General features: G+C 38.6%; 1 protein-coding gene across 12 annotated transcripts in view; it reads left to right on the top strand.

Annotated features, from left to right (window-relative positions):
* The first annotated feature begins 515 nt into the window (after window positions 1–515).
* Window positions 516–21285, top strand: part of tcf3 (transcription factor 3) — a 66276-nt gene continuing 45506 nt past the window's right edge. For 9 of the 12 annotated variants that reach the window (XM_031897943.1, XM_031897959.1, XM_031897981.1 and 6 more), the window contains exons 1-4: window positions 516–1217; window positions 1935–2179; window positions 12422–12520; window positions 18530–18602. In XM_031897943.1, the coding sequence (XP_031753803.1) occupies window positions 12449–12520; window positions 18530–18602 (145 nt within the window). In that variant the 5' untranslated portion in view covers window positions 516–1217; window positions 1935–2179; window positions 12422–12448. Of the gene's footprint in view, window positions 1218–1348; window positions 1570–1930; window positions 2180–12421; window positions 12521–18529; window positions 18603–21285 lie in introns of those variants that run through there. The other 3 variants (XM_031897893.1, XM_031897936.1, NM_001100273.1) reach the window with 3 other exon arrangements.

Below are 21285 nucleotides of genomic sequence, written 5' to 3' on the forward strand. Positions count from 1 at the left end.
AGAGCCTTCTATAGGCTGCCAGTCAAGATAGGGGCTACCAAATAGCCAATCACAGAACTTACTTGGCATAACCAGGAACTTCTTAAATGCTTGTGTTGCTCCCCAACTCTTTTTACATTGAAATGTGGCTCACAGGTCAAAGGGGTTGGGGATCCCTGCTCTAGACTAAACTTTTGTTCTTTATGCCGTTACATAAGCCACTTTTGAAGCAGTCTTTCATTGTTAATGCAGACATAGAAAATGCAATTGCCATGATAAATTGTAAGATCTACACATACAGCAGAGTAGCATTTGCCATTGGAGCCTATTCTTTGTATGTTTCAAAATGCTGTGCTACAAACTGCACTACAAATCCCACAATGCACTATAATTCAACAGTGGCAGCTAGAATAGACAAAGCGCTTGAGTGCTGTGGCAAACGTATATTTCTCTATTAATAGGAAGCACACTGTCAAGCGTGACCATAAGCATTTATTTACACTTCACTATTGCGCCTTCCGAGATCTGGCAACACGCCGACTTAAAAACCTGTTGCTATTTCCTTTCCCTCTTATTTACACTCAGTTCTTAGATGAAAACATTTATGGAACGAGAAGCGTATACGGCCCTGCCACGTTTTACGCAGGATGCATGGATGACATACAGACGAGCCATTATAAATATGACTTTGCGCTAAGCATTGTCCAAGAACACAGGGTCTGGCAAGTTCTCTAAAACCCAAGGACTGTTTATTGTGTTACGTTATATAAATACATATCACGCACGATTAAGACCGTAAACTTTCAGCCTTGTTTTTGCACACTAAACCACGCCTCCGTAAGAAAATGAAGAGTAACATATACGTTATCCACTTTGTCTGAAGTGTACAAAAACATGGTTTAGTCTGGATTAAAAATAATTGGAATGGTTGGCAACCCCCATCCAGTTATATTACATGACTCCCAGCTTCGCCAAAGAAAGCGCTCACGTGGGCGACTGATGCGTACTGGACTCTCTGATTGGCCAACGTGACTGGCGTACGGACTACACAGTATTATGATTCGCCATTTTTAAGGGGCGGGCAATGACTATCGCGTGGTGACTCGAATGGTTTGTGTCGCTCGATTTAGAAAAATACATGTTCTTCCGCCGCAGAAAGAATTGAAAATAGTCCTTAGCTCCCGCCTCCTTCTTGGGGTCTTCTTTGGGCGCAGGAGGGGCCGAGAAGCTAGTCGAAGGTGAGAAGGAAAGATGGATTGTTGAATACTTAAGAACAATGATAACATCAGTATTTGTTTAGCTAAGGCAAGATATGCGATTTTGGGCGCTTTATTTAGTATAGGAATAGCCAACCTACAGCTTCCAGCTGTTGAGCTACATCTACTAGACTACGCCGAAAGCGCTCACGCTGCCCGTAGCATGTTGGGAATTGTAGTCCACCCTGGGCTTAAGGGCGGTAGGGAAGACGGCCTTGCATAAGAGCAGGCATATTTAAAGATCTATAAAGAACGGAAGGGTTATGTCATGGAGCATTTAAAATGCTAAGGGGTGGAGTGTTTGGCTGTAAAGAAGCACAGGCAACTAACAGAGGTGTGTTTTGTGAAATAAAGGAAGAGGATTTTTAAAGTGGCAGTGCAGGATTAGTTGGGGGCTTCAACTAGAGGGGGGAAATTATTTGAGAATGAAAAATTCTGTAAGAAAAGGAGGAGGGAGTGTCTTCGTGGAGTTGTAGGGTGGAATGGCGCGGGAGGGGGTGGGCGGTATTTAGCCGCTGCACGAAGTTGTGGGTTATTACTGCAGGTCTAAAGCAAAGGGATTGGAAAAAAAAAGGGGTTGTTATTGGGGGGGGAGGGTTGAGTTTTATACAAGGTGGGAGGGGGAGGAGGAAGGTGTGGATTTCCTCCTCTCGCCCTCCCCTTCTCCTCTCACTCCCTCTCTCTCTGGTTACATTGTAGCATTGGAACTAGTTACAGTTGCTGTTTCTCAGACAAGAAGACAGACCGCTGCACCCCCCTCCTCCTCCCAAATAACCCCCCCAGTCAGGAGGGGGGCACAGGAAGGACCCCAGAAATCATCAAACAGCCCCCTGCTCTGCTTTCAGCTTGAGGATAGTATAGCTGCGCCCAGACCTGCTTCTCCTGGGGGACTTATCCACTTCCTATCTCCATGCAATCCTTCTGGATGTTGACTTTGTGAAAAGGTAAATCCTATATTTACATCCCTTCTATATACTTACAACATTTTACAAATGGCAGGAGGCATGTAGTGTTTTGCGTATCAACCAGACTATGTGACTGAATTTGTGTATGTGTGCAGTATTGTATGCAATTTGCTTAATTACTAATGTGCATATTAAAAATGTACCTAACAATCAAATAGTTTATCACTTGTGTAGTCAACTTTCCAAGTCTAAACATGGTTTGAAATTGAATTGGATTGTAAGCTGTTTAGTTCAGAAGAAAAATCTAGATTTCCCAGTTGATCCTTAGAAGCCTCTTCCTTTAACATTGTATTATCTCAGTAGACCTTGGGCCTCAGAAGGCTAACTAGAATACAGTGTACATGTTAACATGTACATGTTAACATCGATAACTTATCCTTTGTGTATAGATTTCCTGTTAAAGGTTTGCTTGTTTTATTTATTACTTTGTTGTTTTCCTTCATGTTATGCAATACAAATATATTCAGAACTGACACTTTATTTTACTCATATATACTGCTTGTGCACATTTTTATATTAAACCGACAAGTTTTTATTCGTACTGCATTTGTAAATACTTTAAACTTAGTATTTTGTTTTCCAACAATGTACCTTTTGAAATGAAATTCATAAAAATATTGTCACCCATTTATTTATAAGTTCAAACAAAACTGATTATTTTCTTTATTTTATATTCTATGGAGGCTTGAGTTTACAAAAGTTGTTTCCTTCCCTTTATATAAGGGAGGAAAAAATATTTAAAATCTTGCCTCTTTTAAAATTAAAAACATCTTCTTTTTTCTAATTTTTAAAACTTCACATGCAGTACAGTGGAGTTTTTCTACCTTTGTGGCGTGGGCTTTGGTGGACAGGGACGCATGGCAGGGGTGTAATGGTGGATGAGAACCTTTTGTCCGTAAGGAATTGGTTCTTCCTGAGTGAGTTTGGCAGGCTCAGTTTGTTGAAGGAGGGGAGGGAGGTGGTGGAGGGGAGGGGAGTCTCTCCTTTTCTCTGAGCTACAGAAACATCTGCTCTGTGTTAACTGGGTAGAAGAGGGACTAAGACATTCAGTAAAAAGGAAGGGGGGGGGGGGGCAAAGTTCTGAGAATAATTTAAAATCCTTTAACAAAAAAAACTTCAAACTTATTTCTGCTTAATGCATAACACCTTGAACCCAACCGGCAACTGAACACAAAATAGACTGATATCCCTGAAAAGTCTACTGTACATTCACCCATAAAAAAAAACAAATCTGTAGGATTACAGAATATTGTTGTGCCAACATTTTTTTTATATTATACATTTTGTAAATACATGTTTGATCTCTGGAAAGGTGACAGTCCTATGGTATTGCAAACCACAATTTGAGAATTTGGATGTATAGGTCAGTATCCCTTTGCTTTACTATTGAGGTCCCAGAGGTGGTAGGTAATGCACAGCCAAGCTTCTGTAAACATACTAACATCATTTTGCATATTGCATAAGTAAAATCTGCAAATACAGGTCTATTTTTGTTTTAATTGTAGTCACATTAAAGTGTTCTGATGTCGATTGGCTTGTGGCCTGTCACAACAAGGGGAGAACTCTACTTATGCTGCTTGTAGCACAATTTTTCTTATCATATGGGATGTTTTATTATATGTATTTCTTAAGGACCAATATCCAATCTATATAACTTTAGCTTTAAAATCACTATCAAGTTCATCCTGCACATGTATGGACCAAGAATGCTTATAAATAAATGCATGAAACCTATCAGTGACATAAGTGAGGTTAACATTGATGTGTGATAAGTGATATTTATTAATTAGATCTATGGCATATGTTATGCAGAATGGGGGGGACTTAGGGTTTTGCAGATAACAATATGTGTAATTTATAATACCAATTCTTAATTTAAAATGAAAGGCTTATTCCTTGGGTGGTGGGTAGCAAAATGTTAGGTGCCCCCAGTGAAATAAATCTCTGCCTTTTCCCCCAAACCAGGTTTTTTGGTTAAAAAAAAAAAAAAAAAAAAAATGCGCTGCTTCAATATCTTAGTCTATATCCAGGCTTCCCGGCCTAAGCTTGTGCAAACACTGTAGATTTTAATTTACTCTACCGCGCTAGGGGCACCTAAGAAAGGTGAGAAAAGCACTTGTTAGTTTTTTCCTCTGGGCTGGGGATTGTTTTGTTATACATCATGGCTTTATGTAACCCCATTTAAAATCAATTACATGGTATGGTCTTATTACAGGAAAAAAATGAATTACTTTAAATGGGAAATTATATTGCCATGTTTTAGAGGTTTCTATATAATGGTTTTCCAGATACTAGCTATGCTACGGGTAACGGGTATATTCACTTGAACATACAGATTTCCATACAAAGCCATAAATAACGATACAAGAGGTAAAGATGGGCCTGCCCAAAGTGCCTTTTCTTCATAAATTTTGTTTCTACACCACACATTAATTTCCATTTTTCTAATAAACTAGCTATATGCACATAAATTAATACTTTATAAAAGTTACCTTTACCCCAGTATTTTTTTTTTTTTTTAGCAAGCTACAAGTTCTAGCATCCCGATGATGCAGATGGATGCTCAAGGATGCATAGAGCTGCTTGTATGACGTTACTGATATGTCAAATACTTCATTCTGTGAACTTTTGCGCGCATTCTTTGCAACTCATTTGTTGTTTAAGGCAGTTTCTGGTATTTTATATCCTGCATTTTATTTCAGTAATAGAGCACACCCAAAGAATAAGTCAATCTCACAGATGTTTAAGAGAGTAGATACAATAACAATTTAATGCATACATTTTGTTAATTACATTGTTAAAAACAACACATTTTGTATAAACAACACTTTTCCTTGTATTGCCAATTCAGAATATGTTTATGCTTTCAGAGGTCTCTCTAACTTCAGTAATATTTCAGGTTTCCTAGAGCTTAAAACTTGGTGTGATGATATTGTTTATCATCAGTGAAAATCTCTCCACTTGACTCTCTACTTGGTTCGACTTACAGCATTAGTCTATCTCTTTGTATGTGCATGTGAATGCACAAGCCCAGACCTGTATGGACTTGTGTATGTGTATATTTAATGAATGAATATGCATTACTTGCTGGGCTGAAAAATTCTGCTAGTTAAGTTTTTTTTAGTAATCCTAAGTAGGTGAGTAAATATTTAGACTGTTAAATATTTTGGCCTGTATCCCCGCACGCTTTTTTTTACTTTGCATTTAGTAGCTACATAGATTTGGCTATATCATGCATATTTACATATGTTGGTGTAAAAATAATTGTATATTGACATTATATAATTCTAATCTTCCCTTAATCAACTGGAGAATTATTTTACCTACCCCAACAACCCATGTTGTCAGTGTCCTTTAACAGTGCAAAAATACTGGTGAATTTTCTTCTGATTAAATTTCCCATAGCGTGTGTCTTGTGAGCCTGTGGCAAGGATAGATGTTAGATTGTGTCAATTTGGTATTTATGTATCACAGCATAAACCACTGCATAACATACCCACACTCTAAAATCATAAGCATCATGCTTTGAATGTTTTCTTCAGTTCATTAACTAAAAAGTGCTCTACTTTAACCAGGATTTATCTTGAGTCTTGCTTGTAGAATTAAAGTTTGCTTGCAATTTCTAAGGGCGCAATAATTCTTATGTAAGTGACAAATACAACAAGCAGGAATTGCAGTGTATTTCTTTATCATTTTTAAAGGAGAAGGATCACTGGGGGTGCCAATGTTAGGCCACCTTCATTGACTTTAATTGTTTACCTGAAACGATTGGGTATGCAGTTGAGCATTCCTTCTTTGATTTTCACGCATGTGCAGTAGAGTGAAAAGCTGACCTTAACCAAAAAAGCCAGGTGTTTTGCTCAAATGCACATATGTTGGCTCATGGGATTCTGAAGGAAAAAGACAGTAGGAAGAGAAAGGCTCACTCGTATATACATTGGGTCAGCGCAGTTTTCTTGTAGGGCTGATGTCTGACAGAGCGGTTAAGTTGCCCACAGGTTTCCTCCTGCAGACAACTTTGCCTGACTTCAGGATACAAAAGTGATGGTCTTTCCAATGGTGACTCCTATTGTTGCCGGTGGAAAAGCATTTAAGAGCAGTTAAGTCACCTGCAATAGCAGAGATTTATTGTGGGTGACCGAACAGGAGCACCAGACTGGGGTATCGGGTAGGCGGTTACAATCACTCGGGGTGCCTAACATTTGGCACCCCCCCCAGCACTTCAGCCTTTCTTCTTCTTTAAACTCTCAAGTTGACCTTGTTATTAAATACAATTAATACATTTGTACTCATGATAATGTTAAATATTTAGTAAATTATGGAAATGTGTGGGAAATCATGTACAATTTGAAATTATTATACCTGTACTCCCTTGTGCTTGTGTAAAGGAATGTAATTGCAGCTGTCAATCATCTATTGCCTGCCCCGCCTTTATGCCTTATGCATAGAGGCAGAGCAGACAATAACTTTAACTTTCCATTCAGCACTACCTAGATCAGGGGTGGGCAAACTTTTTGGCTCACGGGCCGCATTTACTCACCCCCGGGCCGGGCCAGGGCGGGCACCCTTCTCTCTTTAATTCCGGCACGCCAATGACACCAAGTCTCGCGTGATGAGACTTGGCTTCGTCGGCGGGCCGGATTAAAAAGGCAAAGGGGCCGGATGTGGCCCGCGGGCCGTAGTTTGCCCACCCCTGACCTAGATGTCACTGCAATTCTTACTTTCCCCCTCCCTCCTCACCATCTAATTGTGTAGGCAGTGCATGAGTTTGGGCCTCCATTCTATCAAATAAACCAGATTTTAGCATGATGCAAAGCTTGTCATAAGTGTCCACAAAATGGCACCAGTCTGCTTGTTATAATGGTGTAATTTCAAATTTTATATAGTGTAAGTGAAGTTTATTTTGCTTAACTAACATGGTAGAAATACATTTTGGAATTATTTCTGAGGTGACAGGTCCCCTTTAAAGGAGAAGGAAAGGCTAAGTCACTTGGGGGTGCCAAAATGTTAGGCACCCCCAAGTGACTTTAATACCTATCTTTTACCCCGGGCTGGTGAGAGAACAGCACCAGCCCGGGGTAGCTGCAGCACTTCCTCCTTCTGGCTTTGCGCGCGCGCGCAGTAGAGTGAAAAAGCCAAACTTAAACTATAAATTTGGCTTTCCACTCTACTGCGCATGCGATTGTCCCGGGAATTTGCGGCAGAACTAAGCAGGGAGAAGGAAGCGCTCGTTACAGGTACCCGGGGCTGGTGCTGTTTTCTCCTAACAGGTGCACCAGCCTGGGGTACAAGGTAAGCGATTAAAGTCACTTGAGGGTGCCTAACATTTTGGCACCCCCAAGTGAATTAGCCTTTCCTTCTCCTTTTTAAGGAATGAGGTTGTGGCTACAGTGTCTTTGTAACAAAGGCTTAAGTCCAGTTCTCTAAAGCTGGCCACACACGTACCCATAAATTTGCATGAAACCTAGTTTTGCATGATTTTTGTTGCATGTGTGGACTCTGTGAATTATTGTTCCAATTATTTTCTTACCATGGCAATTGGTCGTTTAGTCGATTAGCCGGGTTTAAAAATTTTGGTTGGATAACGATATAGTCAGATACACAATACATGCGCAGATTTTATCTTTGGAGGACCTACAATAGAAGTCACTTTAGTCTGTTTGGTGTCTGCCAACTTTTTCATGTTCAGAACATCCTCCAATTTGTCAGAAGAAGACTAAAATCTGAACGTTTATGGCTAGCTTTAGAGAACTGGACTCGAGCCTTTGTTACAAAGACACTGTAGCTACAACCTCATTCCTTAAAGGGGACCTGTCACCTCAGAAATAATTCCAAATTTATTTCTACCATGTTAGTTCAGCAAAATAAACTTCACTTACACTATATAAAATTTAAAAATCTTGAAATTACACCATTATAACAAGCAGGCAAGCAGGCGCCATTTTGTGGACACTTATGACCAGCTTTGCATCATGCTAAAATCCTGGCTTATTTGATAGAATGGAGGACCAGAGTCTTTGCTGCCATAAGGGTTAATTATCCCCATGTTTGTATATTTATAAGGGATATACCAAATACCTAATATATACCTGCATCCTAAACCAAATCTGAAATCTAATTTGTATGTACATATTAGCAGCTGGCCTCCCCCCCCAAAAAATAAATAAATCCCACCTTCATTTGTCCAGCAGTTTGAAGTAATTTAATATTTAGATTTGGTTTGGCCAAATGGTCCGGATTTGTCCAAATCCTCCAAAAAAGGCTGGAATTTGGCCGCATCCCTGTTAGTTATAAGCTAGGAACGTGAAACGTGAACTATACAGAAAATGTTGCAGTATTTTGGTGGGAAAATATAACTTAAGAACTGCTTAATGAAACATTAGTTTTCATGAGTCACATGTATTTGTTCAACTGTTAGAACATAGCTAATAATAAAGGTTTTGAAAGCATGGTGCTGTGATGTGCTATAGAGGCTTTGAGTTCAGGGCAGGTAATCGGCATTGCATGGAATGTACGTCTTTCATGGATGAACATTTAATGGCATTTCCTCATTAGTTTCCCCCCCCACACTCCTTTGAATAGGTGCAATAAAAAGCTAACATACAGCCATGCATGTTGTGACAGTAGCCTAAGCTCAAACACAAATTTTGAGTCCAGTGCACACTTAATTGCAACGTGTACAAAAAAATTCTGTGTTTCTGAACTATCCACTTCTGCACACATATTTATATTTATATATTTTTTTTTTATAATGGGAACGTGGTTTCAGTAGTGAATAAATCTTTTTTTCCTCATGCAGCCAAATAGAAATTAGAGGGAACTTTTCTTGCATTTCTGTGGTTCTGAGTTGGATTCAGACCCAAGCAGTGTGCTATCTGTATCTGTGTATTGATCTCCTTGTGTCTTTTGTGACATCTATGTGTTATGTTACTACATGTGCTGAACATACTTGTGTAAAAATACACATTTACTTTTTATAGCAAGTGGAAACATTGAAATTGAAGGTGCTTACTTTTGTCTTTCAGACTTTAAGGTGAACAGTAATCAATTTATTGTCGCCATATAGTAGCCTATCCTATGCAGAATCTAACTAAGTTAAACAGCCTGATATTGTTCTCTTATTAGAACTGTGCGAATTGAATAGGAGTTGTGAATAGTCTGTCAAAAGTGATACACACCCGGGCTTACATGCCCAGAATGTCTGGCGATATAGTCATGGGGGAGAATCGGTCAGCATGTGGCTGCAGATGCACTCCCATATATATATTTTTTTTTTTTTTTTTTTAATCAATACCATTTTTACAGTGTAATGGGACCAATAAGAATATTTCTACTAAGAAATAGAGAATTTGGGTGTTCTTTTATCTTTTTCACATTTTTAATCATTTTTATCTGACCACAAGTTTGGCATAACCTATGCTACACTTTATATTCTATAATATGTATTATATTTTATATATAAGAGCACATAGAAAAGCTAAGCCTTGAAACATTTATCTAGACATTGAACATTATGTATGATGCAGGTGCTGGTAGGGTTATTCAGGTAGCAATATAAAGTTAAGTAATTAAAAGTTACATTGAAACTAAACCTTCACAGGGATTTTATTTACTTGCTGTTATAGTATTTCTGTGCCGTGCGATTTTTTTGCTTGGTCTGTGTAGGCCTTTTTTTTCCTTTTCAACCAACTAGTTTTGTGGCACACTTTGAGTGATTTTCATGTAAGTGAGATTTGTCCTATTAGTAAAAGAAATCTGCCTCTAACACCAGACCTATTAAAATTGTTCATAAGAACAATTTCTTGAGGCATTACCATTGTTAAAAACTCTATTAGGCTACCAGAAATGGAAGGGACCTGCATCCCTTCAACCAGCACTACTTTTTAAATGCCCAACTGATTAATAATCAGGTTTTCAAGATCAGCTTTACTAACACCTTAGTTATTTTTTTTTTTATGTGAAAAAATGATGACCAAATTGGACCAAGATCTGCTTGTCTGTCAGCTAGCATCTCGCTACAAGTAGACCTTCCTCATCTGTTTAAATTTACATCATAGTGTTGTTTGTCTGTTTTTGCCTAGAATATATGTGTATGTAGCTATATATGTATAACGTTATATAGTGCTACTAGTATATGCAGATCTGTACATCTTTTACAATACAGAAAAGTAAATATACAAAGATTATACAAGTATGCTTGGCACCTGGGGTTTTCCAGATAAGGGGTCTTTCCGTAATTCAGATCTCCTACCTTAATTGTACTAAAAAATTATTTAAACAGTAATTAAACCCAATAAGGATTAATTATATCTTAGCTGGGATCAAGTACAAGGTAGTGTTTTATTATTACCATTTTTAAAAAATGTGAATTATTTCATTAAAATTGAGTTTCTGGGAGATGGCCGTTCCGTAATTTAGAACTTTCTGGATAATGTGATTCTGGATAAGTGGTCCGATACCTGTACCAAGATCAAATGCTGTGTGATAAGAGACGTGTGTGTATATATAAGTATGTAAGCTGTGTGTTACAAGATCAAATATTATGCAGGTCAGTGAAATACAGAACAATATAGAATGAATTGTGTCAAATATTTTGAACTCCTTTTAAAGGGGATGTACTGAGAAAATTTCCATTATCAGGCCCACTGCTGGAAAACAAGCCTTTCCTAATATAATTGCAAAAATGGTACTGTTTTTATAAAAAATGCAATATTCTATACTTTGGTCCCCCTTCTCTCCACAGCCTTTTGATATCTGCCTGCTGTGGTACTGTTAGCACTACTTCAAGGTCTGCGTGGCAGGAAAGCAATGTATGGGTTTGTTTCTCACCGAGGTTAGCCTAGGTGAGAGACAAACAAATAAAATACCCCGCAAGCTGCAGTTCTGCCATCCAGAAGTCTAAAGATTTGCACAGGCTTAAGTCGGTGCCTGTGGATAGAAGCGGGTACCAAAGGGCATTTTTTATCAAAACAGTACAGATTGTTATTAAATACTATATATCCTTAAGATGCAGGAAACTATGCAAGCTTTATGGAGATTTGTCGATGATGATTCATTTAAGCAAACAATTGTAACACGGCCTAGACTCTTCATTTGTTGGCAATAGCTACCCATCTTTTTATTTTTTGTACAGGACAAAAAAAGGAGAAATTAAAGAGTACCCTCTATCAAATGAGCTAAACACTTAGCATAAAATTAACCTGCTATCTTTGGAGCTATAAGTTAGTGGAGACAGCCAGCAATGTAACATGTAATGATAAAACAGATATTTTAATTCCTGGATTAAACTCAAACATGTGAGCCAACTCCTCATACTCAGGGGAATTAACAGTCTCTGTGTAAATGTCTTGTGTTATTTAAATAATAGTAGACCTAGTTGTTGATGTTAAGACACCTCACACTTCAAGTACCATCACACTTGCAATTCAGTTTGTAGTAGAAAGGGGCTTTCTACTGTCTAAACTTGTAATTTTCTTGTACACTTTTTTTATTTTTTTTTAACTAAGGCTTTTAAGTCTGTCCCTTTCTTTTTCACCTCACTATTTACACACAAGCTTGTTTTTTTTTTTCCTGGCCAATCCTATTGTACTGTTGCAATATACTTTTTTTTTTTTTTCTTCTTATGATAATGTTTAGAGAGAGGAAAAAAACATGTTTTTAAAGTCCCAGCATTGAAAATAATTACCGGAAAGAGTAGTAGCACTACAATAAAGAATGAGGGGAAGGGCTCTGATCACATTGACAATATCTTTCATTGTCTGAGTTATAAGTCATTTTTCAATTATTTTGTGTGTACAAAATGTCTAGCAAACTGTATAAGATGTATTCTCTTAACTAAAAACAAGATTTCTGACCCCCACCTCTTGTGGACTAAAAAGCATAGTGGCCCAGTGGTTATGTTCTGGTGGTTTGCTTAATGGTCTTCTGTGCCTTGTGCGGTTGTGTGAATTTGATTGTAAACTCTAACCTAAAGGCATTGATGACCAGTCCCTGTATAAGTGCTATACTAAAAAAGGGTGATGATCTTAAATAAATCACTAGGTTGCACAAAAGCATTTTTTGTTTGGCTACCACTGGTCACTCTGGATAAGAGAGGAGCATTTCTTTTACTTTTAAAGCCATACATACAATATGCAACACTTTAAAGATGAAAGTCATGTGTAACTGTCTATCTTATATTTTGCTTTCTTTCTTTTAAACATAAAAACATTTTATTTTTAGGGGTCTGCCTTTTAATTGTGGAGGAGAATGAATCAACAGCAGAGGATGACAGCTGTGGGCACAGACAAGGAGTTAAGTGACCTCCTTGACTTCAGCATGGTAAGCAGTCAGCCTGTCATGAGTTTCCCTAATGAATCCTGATTGTACACCAAGTTAACTTAAAGGTGACCTATCCCTTAAATCTGTATTACTGGTAGGATTCAACATTCTTAATTTCTACAACAATTTGAAGTAGAACAATACAAATGATCAGTGTATATCAGAACATATTAAACTTTTATTCTTGCGTGTAAAGACTCATGTCTGCAGCTGCCTACAGTGTTTTTGTTTTTTTTTTTGTTTTTTTTTACCTTTTCATTTTATGATTAAACAAATGGTAATAAGCTGTCAAATTGACATACATACAAAGTGTAATGAGATGCAGACAGCCTGATTAAGTAAAGGCAAATTGACTAAGTGGCAGGACAAAATATTTTATGAAGCAACCAAATCTTGATCTTTCGCTACATTTGTAGGAGAGAGTTGTTCGTTCACTTATAGGATGGATCCAAAATATGGCCATCTTGTTGCCTGTGAACCTACTCCAAGTCCACTCCACAAGCAATGTGTAGTACCGCAATATGGAATCCATAATGATCCATGAACCTTAATATACGATTGTGTACCTAGACCAGGGATCCCCAACCTTTCTTACTCGTGAGCCACAGTCAAATGTAAAAAGACTTGGAGAGCAACACAAGCAAGGTGCCCAAAAAGGGATAAGAATGGCCTTATTATTAGGTAGCCTCTATGCCCACTATCGGCTTACAGGAGGCTTTATTTGGTAGTAAATCTTGGGGGCACTGAGAGCAACACCCAAGGGGCTGGTGTGCTACATGTTGCTCATGAGCCACTGGTTGGGGATCACTGACCTAGACAATGGAAAAAATATCAGGAAAGTGTGATGAATGACTGTTATCCATCTATAATTTCATTTTTTTTATACAGTAGTAGTGGTCTATTGTAGCATAATATTGTTTAAATGTAGCAGGATGCTTTGCTCTAGCCATTTGAGAAACAGCAATGTTACTACTTCAAACCTGAGAGTAACTGGGCAGGGTTGGATTCCTCATTCCCCTTTCACATCCTGGCTGACACTTTTTTTTTTATTATTTTTTTTAAGAAGGGGTGTTGAGTAGACCACTGAAGGAGTGAATCCTCTCACCTCACTGCCACTTAATTACACATAAGACAGGGGTTTCCCAGGGTTAATAAGAACAGTGAATTCAACTCCCACACAACCAAAAAGGAAATGAAGGGTCCCCCACCTGCCTCCTCCTTTCTCTCACACCCCCACCTTTTTCCCCTGCAGTAGGAGGAAGCTGCAGTTTGCACAGTGCTGGGGGGTCCCCTGTGTGAACCTCTGCAGATTGTTTCATTTGAATGCTTAATTAAAATGCTGCTGTGTGCATGTAAAGCAAACAGTTCTCTTCTCTGCTTCTGTAAAGACCCCCTACCACTACATTAAATCTGAATTCTATCCTGTGAAACTTGTCAAAGGGAGGGATTGCCCAAGGTTTAGATATGCCACGTGGGTTTAAAACAGAGTGGATAGAAGGGTGCAGGTAGCTAGATATAGCATTAAGAGTCAGGAAAGAGGGATATGCGTTTAAAACTGGTCTTAACACATTGAGCCAATATCTATATTTTAGTATCCTAGCACATTTTTATCACAGAAAAAGCTAATGCTCATGTGAGGAAAAAGAGAGACATTTTTACATTTCACTGAATCACAGCAAGATGTTTCTGAATTAAAGCAAATCAGTTTTAAGACTTAAAGATGTTAGGAGGGCTGGGTTCAGATTATAAAGTTTTTACCAATATTTCATAACTATAAATTGAGTTTGTACTGGGAAATGTGTTTGATATTTATGAATACTCTTTATTAATAGTAGTATTTTAAATATAAATAGTTGTGTATATAATGAATATGACTAGTTATGTACTTGAGGGAAAAATGTGAGGTTTACCTAAAAGTAGGAATCCAGACGGTGATTACAGACCAAGCTGGCCAGCAAACTTCTTTCAGCTATAATAGCATCTTTTGCTTAGTTGATTTGGCTTGTACATCAAACATCCATTTTCAGTTTAACAATTTAACAGCTCTCAATAGATGTGTCATAACGCTATTGCCACATGTTTGGGTTTGTATGCTGCGTTTTTAAACGGGTTAGTATGCCAATAATGCATTGCATTTGTGTGTACATGCATTTGCAATGGGCATAAACATGACAAGCTTTGCAGGGCAGTGCATTTTTGGCGTAGGCTGAAAAACGACATTAAAAAAAAAAAAAAAAAAAAAACTTCCATGAGTGGCTAAAATTCACTGTGGTTTAAGATGGCTTCTTATGAGACTGTGTCCCTGCACCATTACATAAAGCATGGTACCGCGCCATTACATTTACGCAATCATGCATTCTGCATTGATGCACTGAATCATAAGAAACAAAAAAAATAAGCCTTCAATTTTGCATTCCCCATGTAGTTGGCCCTGACTGTTTTGTATTCATGCCTTGAGATCAGACTTTGATTAAAGCATTTTGGTAAGTTTCATTCAACAAACATGTATGGAACATACCTTTTTGTCAAGTAGACCAAATAACGTGTTTGAATTGCCACAAACATGGTGATCCAACCATGGGCTCAAGGGCCTGGTCTGGACCACAACAGATGTGGCTGAATCGGGTTCAGAACTTTTAGCATCTTAACCCAAATAAGTGGATGTTTACACATATAGCCAGCTTTATTGTTGATTGCAAATACTAGTATAGGATCTCTCATCTAGAAAGCTCAGAATAAGCAAAAACATATATTTACATCTTGAGCCAGATTTAGTTTGAGAACCTAAATATAAAACCTTTCTTAAAAGTATAGTGGAGTTAGTAAATTATCCATTTGTAATCAGAAATTTCCAGAACAGGGGGGTATTTAAGGTAAGGATCCATTCATGATCTTTGTCAGTGCCATGGGAAATGCATACTACTTACACAAAAGTGTGAGAACGCACCGACTACAATTAAATCAACTTCTGTCTTTTAAGTCACATACTTTTCTTTTTTTAAATTTTGCTGAAATCCATAACGTAAACACTACTTTTAAACCAACCTAGATGTGTGTCTGATTCAGGTAAATAAGGATCACATTAAAAGATTACAGGGAAGGATGGAGCTTAAAAGGTATTTTAGGATGCATTTATTAGCAAGATTATGGGATTGGGAAGCCTGCAGCTTTGTAGTAAATAGAAGACATGGCTGCATGTAGGCTTCCAAGATAGTTTGTGGTTTTCTGCCTGCCCACAAGTTTAAAAGACTGCCTTGTATTATTTTTTTTTAATGTTTTTATAATATTGAAAATCTAAAGTCCAAGACAAACATTTTGACATATTTATAGCTTTGAAAAAATTTTGCACAGTGTTATGGCTAATTATTGAAGCAGCCTCCCATCCCCCACCCTCCAGAATATCTGGCTTTGCAGAAATGTGTGAGTGACAGAGCAGAGTTAAAGCCGATTTGCTGTGGCATGTCATGAGGCCACACCCCTCAACAGCAAACACATGCAAAGGGAAAGTAAAGGAATGGTGCCAGGGTGGGCTGGGTTCTGATGAAGCTGCATTTGTACATATAATACTAAAGCAGTTTATTCTTTATATCCATATATACGCAGCACTTTAGGGTCTTTTGCATTTGGGTTTTGTGCTGCCCACCAGCAGACTTAGAACAGCTTCCAGTCACCCTCCTGCAATTTACACGTGCAGATACAGGTCTTAATTCAATAGCCAGATACAGGTGTAACAAAAGTGTATATAAAAGACTTCCTCCATACCAGTGACAGTGACACATCAATTGCAGCAATATTACAGACCCTTACACAGGCAACTGTGTGAACAGGCACATAGAGGTGTCTGTGAATCCAACATTGACTCAGGTGAGTGAGAAAGTGTCAGACAATGGAATTGTGTTGAATTTTTAGACCTTCTTAAAAGTCTCTTTCAGTTTTTCTATCATATAGGAAAGATGGGAAAGTAGGTGTTGAACTGTAGATGTCAGTCAAGAATGGTTGGACCATTTCCACTCCTGCTCCCACAAGCTGCCTGTTTAAAACTGAGCCAAGTAAAGCAGATTCCCTTTCATGATAGTTCCCCTTAATAATTTTGCTTCTGTCCTCCTTACTATAATAAAAATGTTATGGGCCTAGACCAAGTTGAAAAAAATTACTTTTTAATTTACCTAAAAGTTCATGAGATAAAGCATCTCTTCTTACTTCAGGAGCCCTGTAGCTTAAGATTTTTAATTTAATTACATTTATTTAGTTTACTCCTATTTATATTCAATTGTTTTGCACCTATACAACATGCCACATTTTGAAAGTGCTTCCTTTTTAGGGCTTTGGCACACAGGTTTCTCTGCTGAATTTCTGCATTCTTCTACATTAGCATACTGTGACAGTTAAAATTCCAGGTGGGCCTTAGCATGTAGCAGAAATAATAGCACATATATGATTTTCTGGTTTGGTTTTACATATGGGTTCAGCTAGGTTTTAACTAATAGACCAAAACATTGACTAAAGGTGACCATACACGAGCAGATCCGCTCGCTTGGCGATGTCGCCAAGCGAGCGGAGCTTCCCCCGATATCCCCACCTACGGGTGGGCGATATCGGGGAGCATTTAGGTAAAAAAAATAATAATCCGATCGTTTGGCCCTGGGGCCAAACGATCGGATTATAGTTGGGTGGCAATGGGGCAGTCGGATCGGGGACCGCATCAACGAGCCGATGCGGTCCCCGATCCGACCGGATTTTCTAACCTGGCCGATCGAGATCTGCCCAATTTCAGGCCAGATATCGGTCGGCCAGGCCGCTCTGCTCTCCCCATACATGGGCCGATTAGCTGCCGAATCGGTCCAAGGGACCGATATCGGCAGCTATAGTCGGCCCGTGTATGGGAACCTTAAGAGTGAACAACAGTCTACACAGTTCTTGTTTGTTTTTACTTCCTGGCTTTTTGGTTACTTGCAATCTTTTGTGTGTGCGTGTGTATGCATGGTGCACCATATTTGTATTCCTAAATGTCTGAAAATTGATGCACATTTAAAAGGAAATAACATTACTTGTCCTGTGTATTAGGTAAAAATATTTCTACATTTTTAAATTCGTATCTTGATCCTGCTCCTATAACAAATGTCCCATTTATTTTAAGCGATATCCTCTTGAAGAGGTTGTAATTCTGGTGTTTAACTTTTGTTTATCTTTGTGTGGTAATCCTTATATCATTGTATTTTGCATAATTTATCTGTAAATCTTATCTTTATCTGCAGGAGGAAACTTAGCGCACCTTTGGAAAAACAAATGTGCATGTCTTTCCACCGGCCATTCACTGTGTTGTTCACTTGTTGGTGGAAACGCATTTTGGGGAGATTAGTTGCCCACAATTGCTGATATTAACTGCAGGCGACTGATCTTCCTATAGGACATTACGCTAAAGCTGGCCATACATTCACCAATGATATTGTAGAAACCTCATTTCGTAAATATTCGGTGCATGTATGGCGGCTCGACAATGCAACCAATCTCGCAAAAGGCTGCGGATATCGGTCGACTCGTCTATCAGCCAGGTTAAAAGATTTTGATGGCGCCCGAACAAAATCTACATTCAAGGCTGAATCGGCAGAAGGAGGTAGAATTTCTTTTGTTTCTACCTCCATATCTGACGATTAAGCCCTGAACGTCAGTGGAGGGTGGGAATGATCACACCATCGGTCACGTGAACGATCAAAGTTGCTACATGTATGGCCACCTTTTAAGAGTTGTAGTCCAGCAAAAAGTAAAGATTGGTTATCTTGTGCCCATTTCTAGCATGCTCTTGAGAAATTGTAAGCAAAAGCCTAAATACTTTAACTGAAAATGGTACTATGTTCATGCATATCATGCATTATTGCTGGTAATGAAATTGAAGCTTGAGTAAAAGACATTCCTGCAATATTTGCAATGCACGCATACAAAGCACTTTACATTTGAAATTTATTTAAATGTATTAAACATGCTCATTGCTTTTTTACTTTTGTTTTCCAGATGTTCCCTCTACCTGTAGCTAATGGAAAGACCAGGCCTACTACCCTTGCTAGCACACAGTTTGGAGGATCAGGTAAAAATTTTTGCCTCTCATTAATTTTGTACAGTCCTACTGTGGGAGTTATGTTTGAGTTGTGAGACAGGTGTTTATTTCTTTTCCTGCAAAATCTGGTTTGAAAACTTGAATATTTGTAGACAATTTTGAGCAACAGAGAGAGGGGGAGAGTCTGCATTCAGACAGGAAACAGAAAAAAAAAAATACAGGCCATCTGCATAACAGACTGCTCTTTACTCACTGTACAGGATTGCCTTCTGATGTACGATCTTCTTTTGGTTTTTTACATCCTCTTATCGTATAGTAGGGTTTATATTCCTCTTGTGCATAGAAAGGGATTTTGTTGTCCATTTAGTGGTTCTGTGTATGTAATGTATGTGATGTCCTGTATTGGCCCCTGCAGTAGCGATATTTAACCGTGGGCAACTAATGTCACCATGGGTCATCCCCCTAGGGCAGGGGTAGGGAACCTTGGCTCTCCAGCTGTTATGGAACTACCAGTCCCACAATGCATTGCAGGAGTCTGACAGCCACAGTCATGGTTAATTAAGGAAAATGCTTGCTGGGATTTGTAGTTTTATCACAGCTGGAGAGCCAAGGTTCCCTACCCCTGCCCTAGGGTTTATAGCACACAGCTACTTAAATGCTTGGCAAGTGCTGATAGTAGCTCTCTTAGCTGCTTCATTCATGGTGTGACTCCACCCCATTTTCTTTGCCGAGCTGTCCTTTTTTTCTCTGACTGTGAAGATGATCGAAGAGGTGCCTACCACGCATGCCTGATGGATTTCCTAGGGAGCAGGAGGAAATTTTGCACAACTTTGGAAAATGAAGCAACACATATTCCTTCCCACCAGAGATTAATTTTATTGCTGGCGAAGGCCTTAATTGCCATATCATGATTATATTATTATTATTTATTTATAAAGCGCCAACGTATTCCACAGCGCTGTCCAATACATTGGACATACAGAGTAACATATAAAGCAATCAATAACCGATACAAGAGGTGAAGAGAGCCCTGCCCAAAAAAAGCTTACAATCTGCAAGAAGAAAAGGTTGAGGCACAAGGTGTGGGAATGGACATGACCAGAGTTGTGAGAGGTGTGGCACAGGGTATTGCTTTTAGCAGCACACAGAGGTTATGTTAAACTAGATGATACTGTCTTTAGGCAGAAGCTTTATCTGAAGAAACTAAATTGGTACTTTTTTTGTGGTATTTCACAAGCACAAGTGAATGGTGTCTGGTGGGTAATAGGGCAAGTACTGGATGTTTTAAGGATTCTTTTCCCAGCTGAGGAAATGTTGGAAATTCAGTATAGTAAAAGTGTGGCCAGGCCGTTGGAATGTTAACCCTCCGTTGAATTAATTTATGAATGTGCTTTATCTTCTGTTTGGGATCACTGAATACTGTTTCTCAGTTTGGAAAGTGAAGTAAGGCTTTGTTTTGCTGTTATATTAACCTGTTTTGTTTTGATGGGGAATCAGCATTTTTCAAAGGTTTAACAAATAAGACTTTTAATGATTTAAATGCTGACTGCTTGTTACAGGGGCCTTTTGACACCTAGCACTGCCCTGAGGTTGCCTAGGGAATGATGTCCCTCTCAACCATTTAATGCTTTGTGCCGCCCCTGCCATGAGGCAAGGTGTGGGAACCTTGCATCAGGAGGCAGTGATGAGCCAGTTACCAGGGGCAGCAAGAAATTAGGCTCTGGTGATGGCACCAGCAAAGCGACCTGCTCTGATGCTAGAATTGTATGTTCGATGCAGGAGTGACGGGGTGGCATTGAGCCACCGCCACATGCGGCTGCAGCCCCAGGAAAGTCAATGAGGTGATTGCATCATTAATAACTCTTTGCACAGGAAGAGCCGAAATTCCATTTTAAAAATTTAAATTTCTGCTCTTGAAGTTATCAGGAGCAGCTTTTTGCCTCCCCTGGTAACTTCAGGGGTGCTGCCACCTGAGGAGGTTTCTCAACTCACCTTATAGCCCCTGGTTTGCAAGATATATAAAAACCTTTTCGATGGTGGGGTAAGTATATGTGCGACATTATGCTACATTGCTTGCTGCTGTTTTAGGGATCCTTAAAATGTAAAAGCCCAGTTTAAACTCATCTGTGCACAAAAATTATATTTATGCTGTTTGATATATTTGTAAAGTTTGATGTTTACTTGGTTCTAACCGATGTGTACACACACAAAGAACATTGTCCTCCACCTTTAAATGTTTGGTACAGTCTGTTTTTCTCTGCTACTACTTGTAATACAGTACATTCAGCTAAGCAAACCCAAAACAACACTTCCATGTTTACCAAAAAGGAAGTTAAACCCTTGAACAATTAAAGGGAATAAAAAAAGCAATATTTTTAAGAACAAATTAGAGCATCCCGATCAGCACTTTATTTTTACTGTTTTACCACCATAGAAATAAATTCAAAGTGGCCTCCAAGCCAAGCTGGATAATGCTTGGGCAACAAAACTAAAAAATGTAATTTTTTTTTTTTTTAATTTTTTATAATGCTCCAACATATTCTGCAGTGCTTTACAATGAATGGGTGCATGCATTAATTGTGCACGGAATAGGTGCTAAATTGCACTAGTGTATTTATCCATAGCAACCAATGATACTTTAGCTGTAATTTTCTATTGTAGACTGATCAAAACTACCTGGCGATCTGCTGCTGCACACTGGTATAATTTTAAC

The sequence above is a fragment of the Xenopus tropicalis genome, chromosome 1 (assembly GCF_000004195.4).
Source record: "Xenopus tropicalis strain Nigerian chromosome 1, UCB_Xtro_10.0, whole genome shotgun sequence".
Lineage (NCBI taxonomy): Eukaryota > Metazoa > Chordata > Amphibia > Anura > Pipidae > Xenopus > Xenopus tropicalis.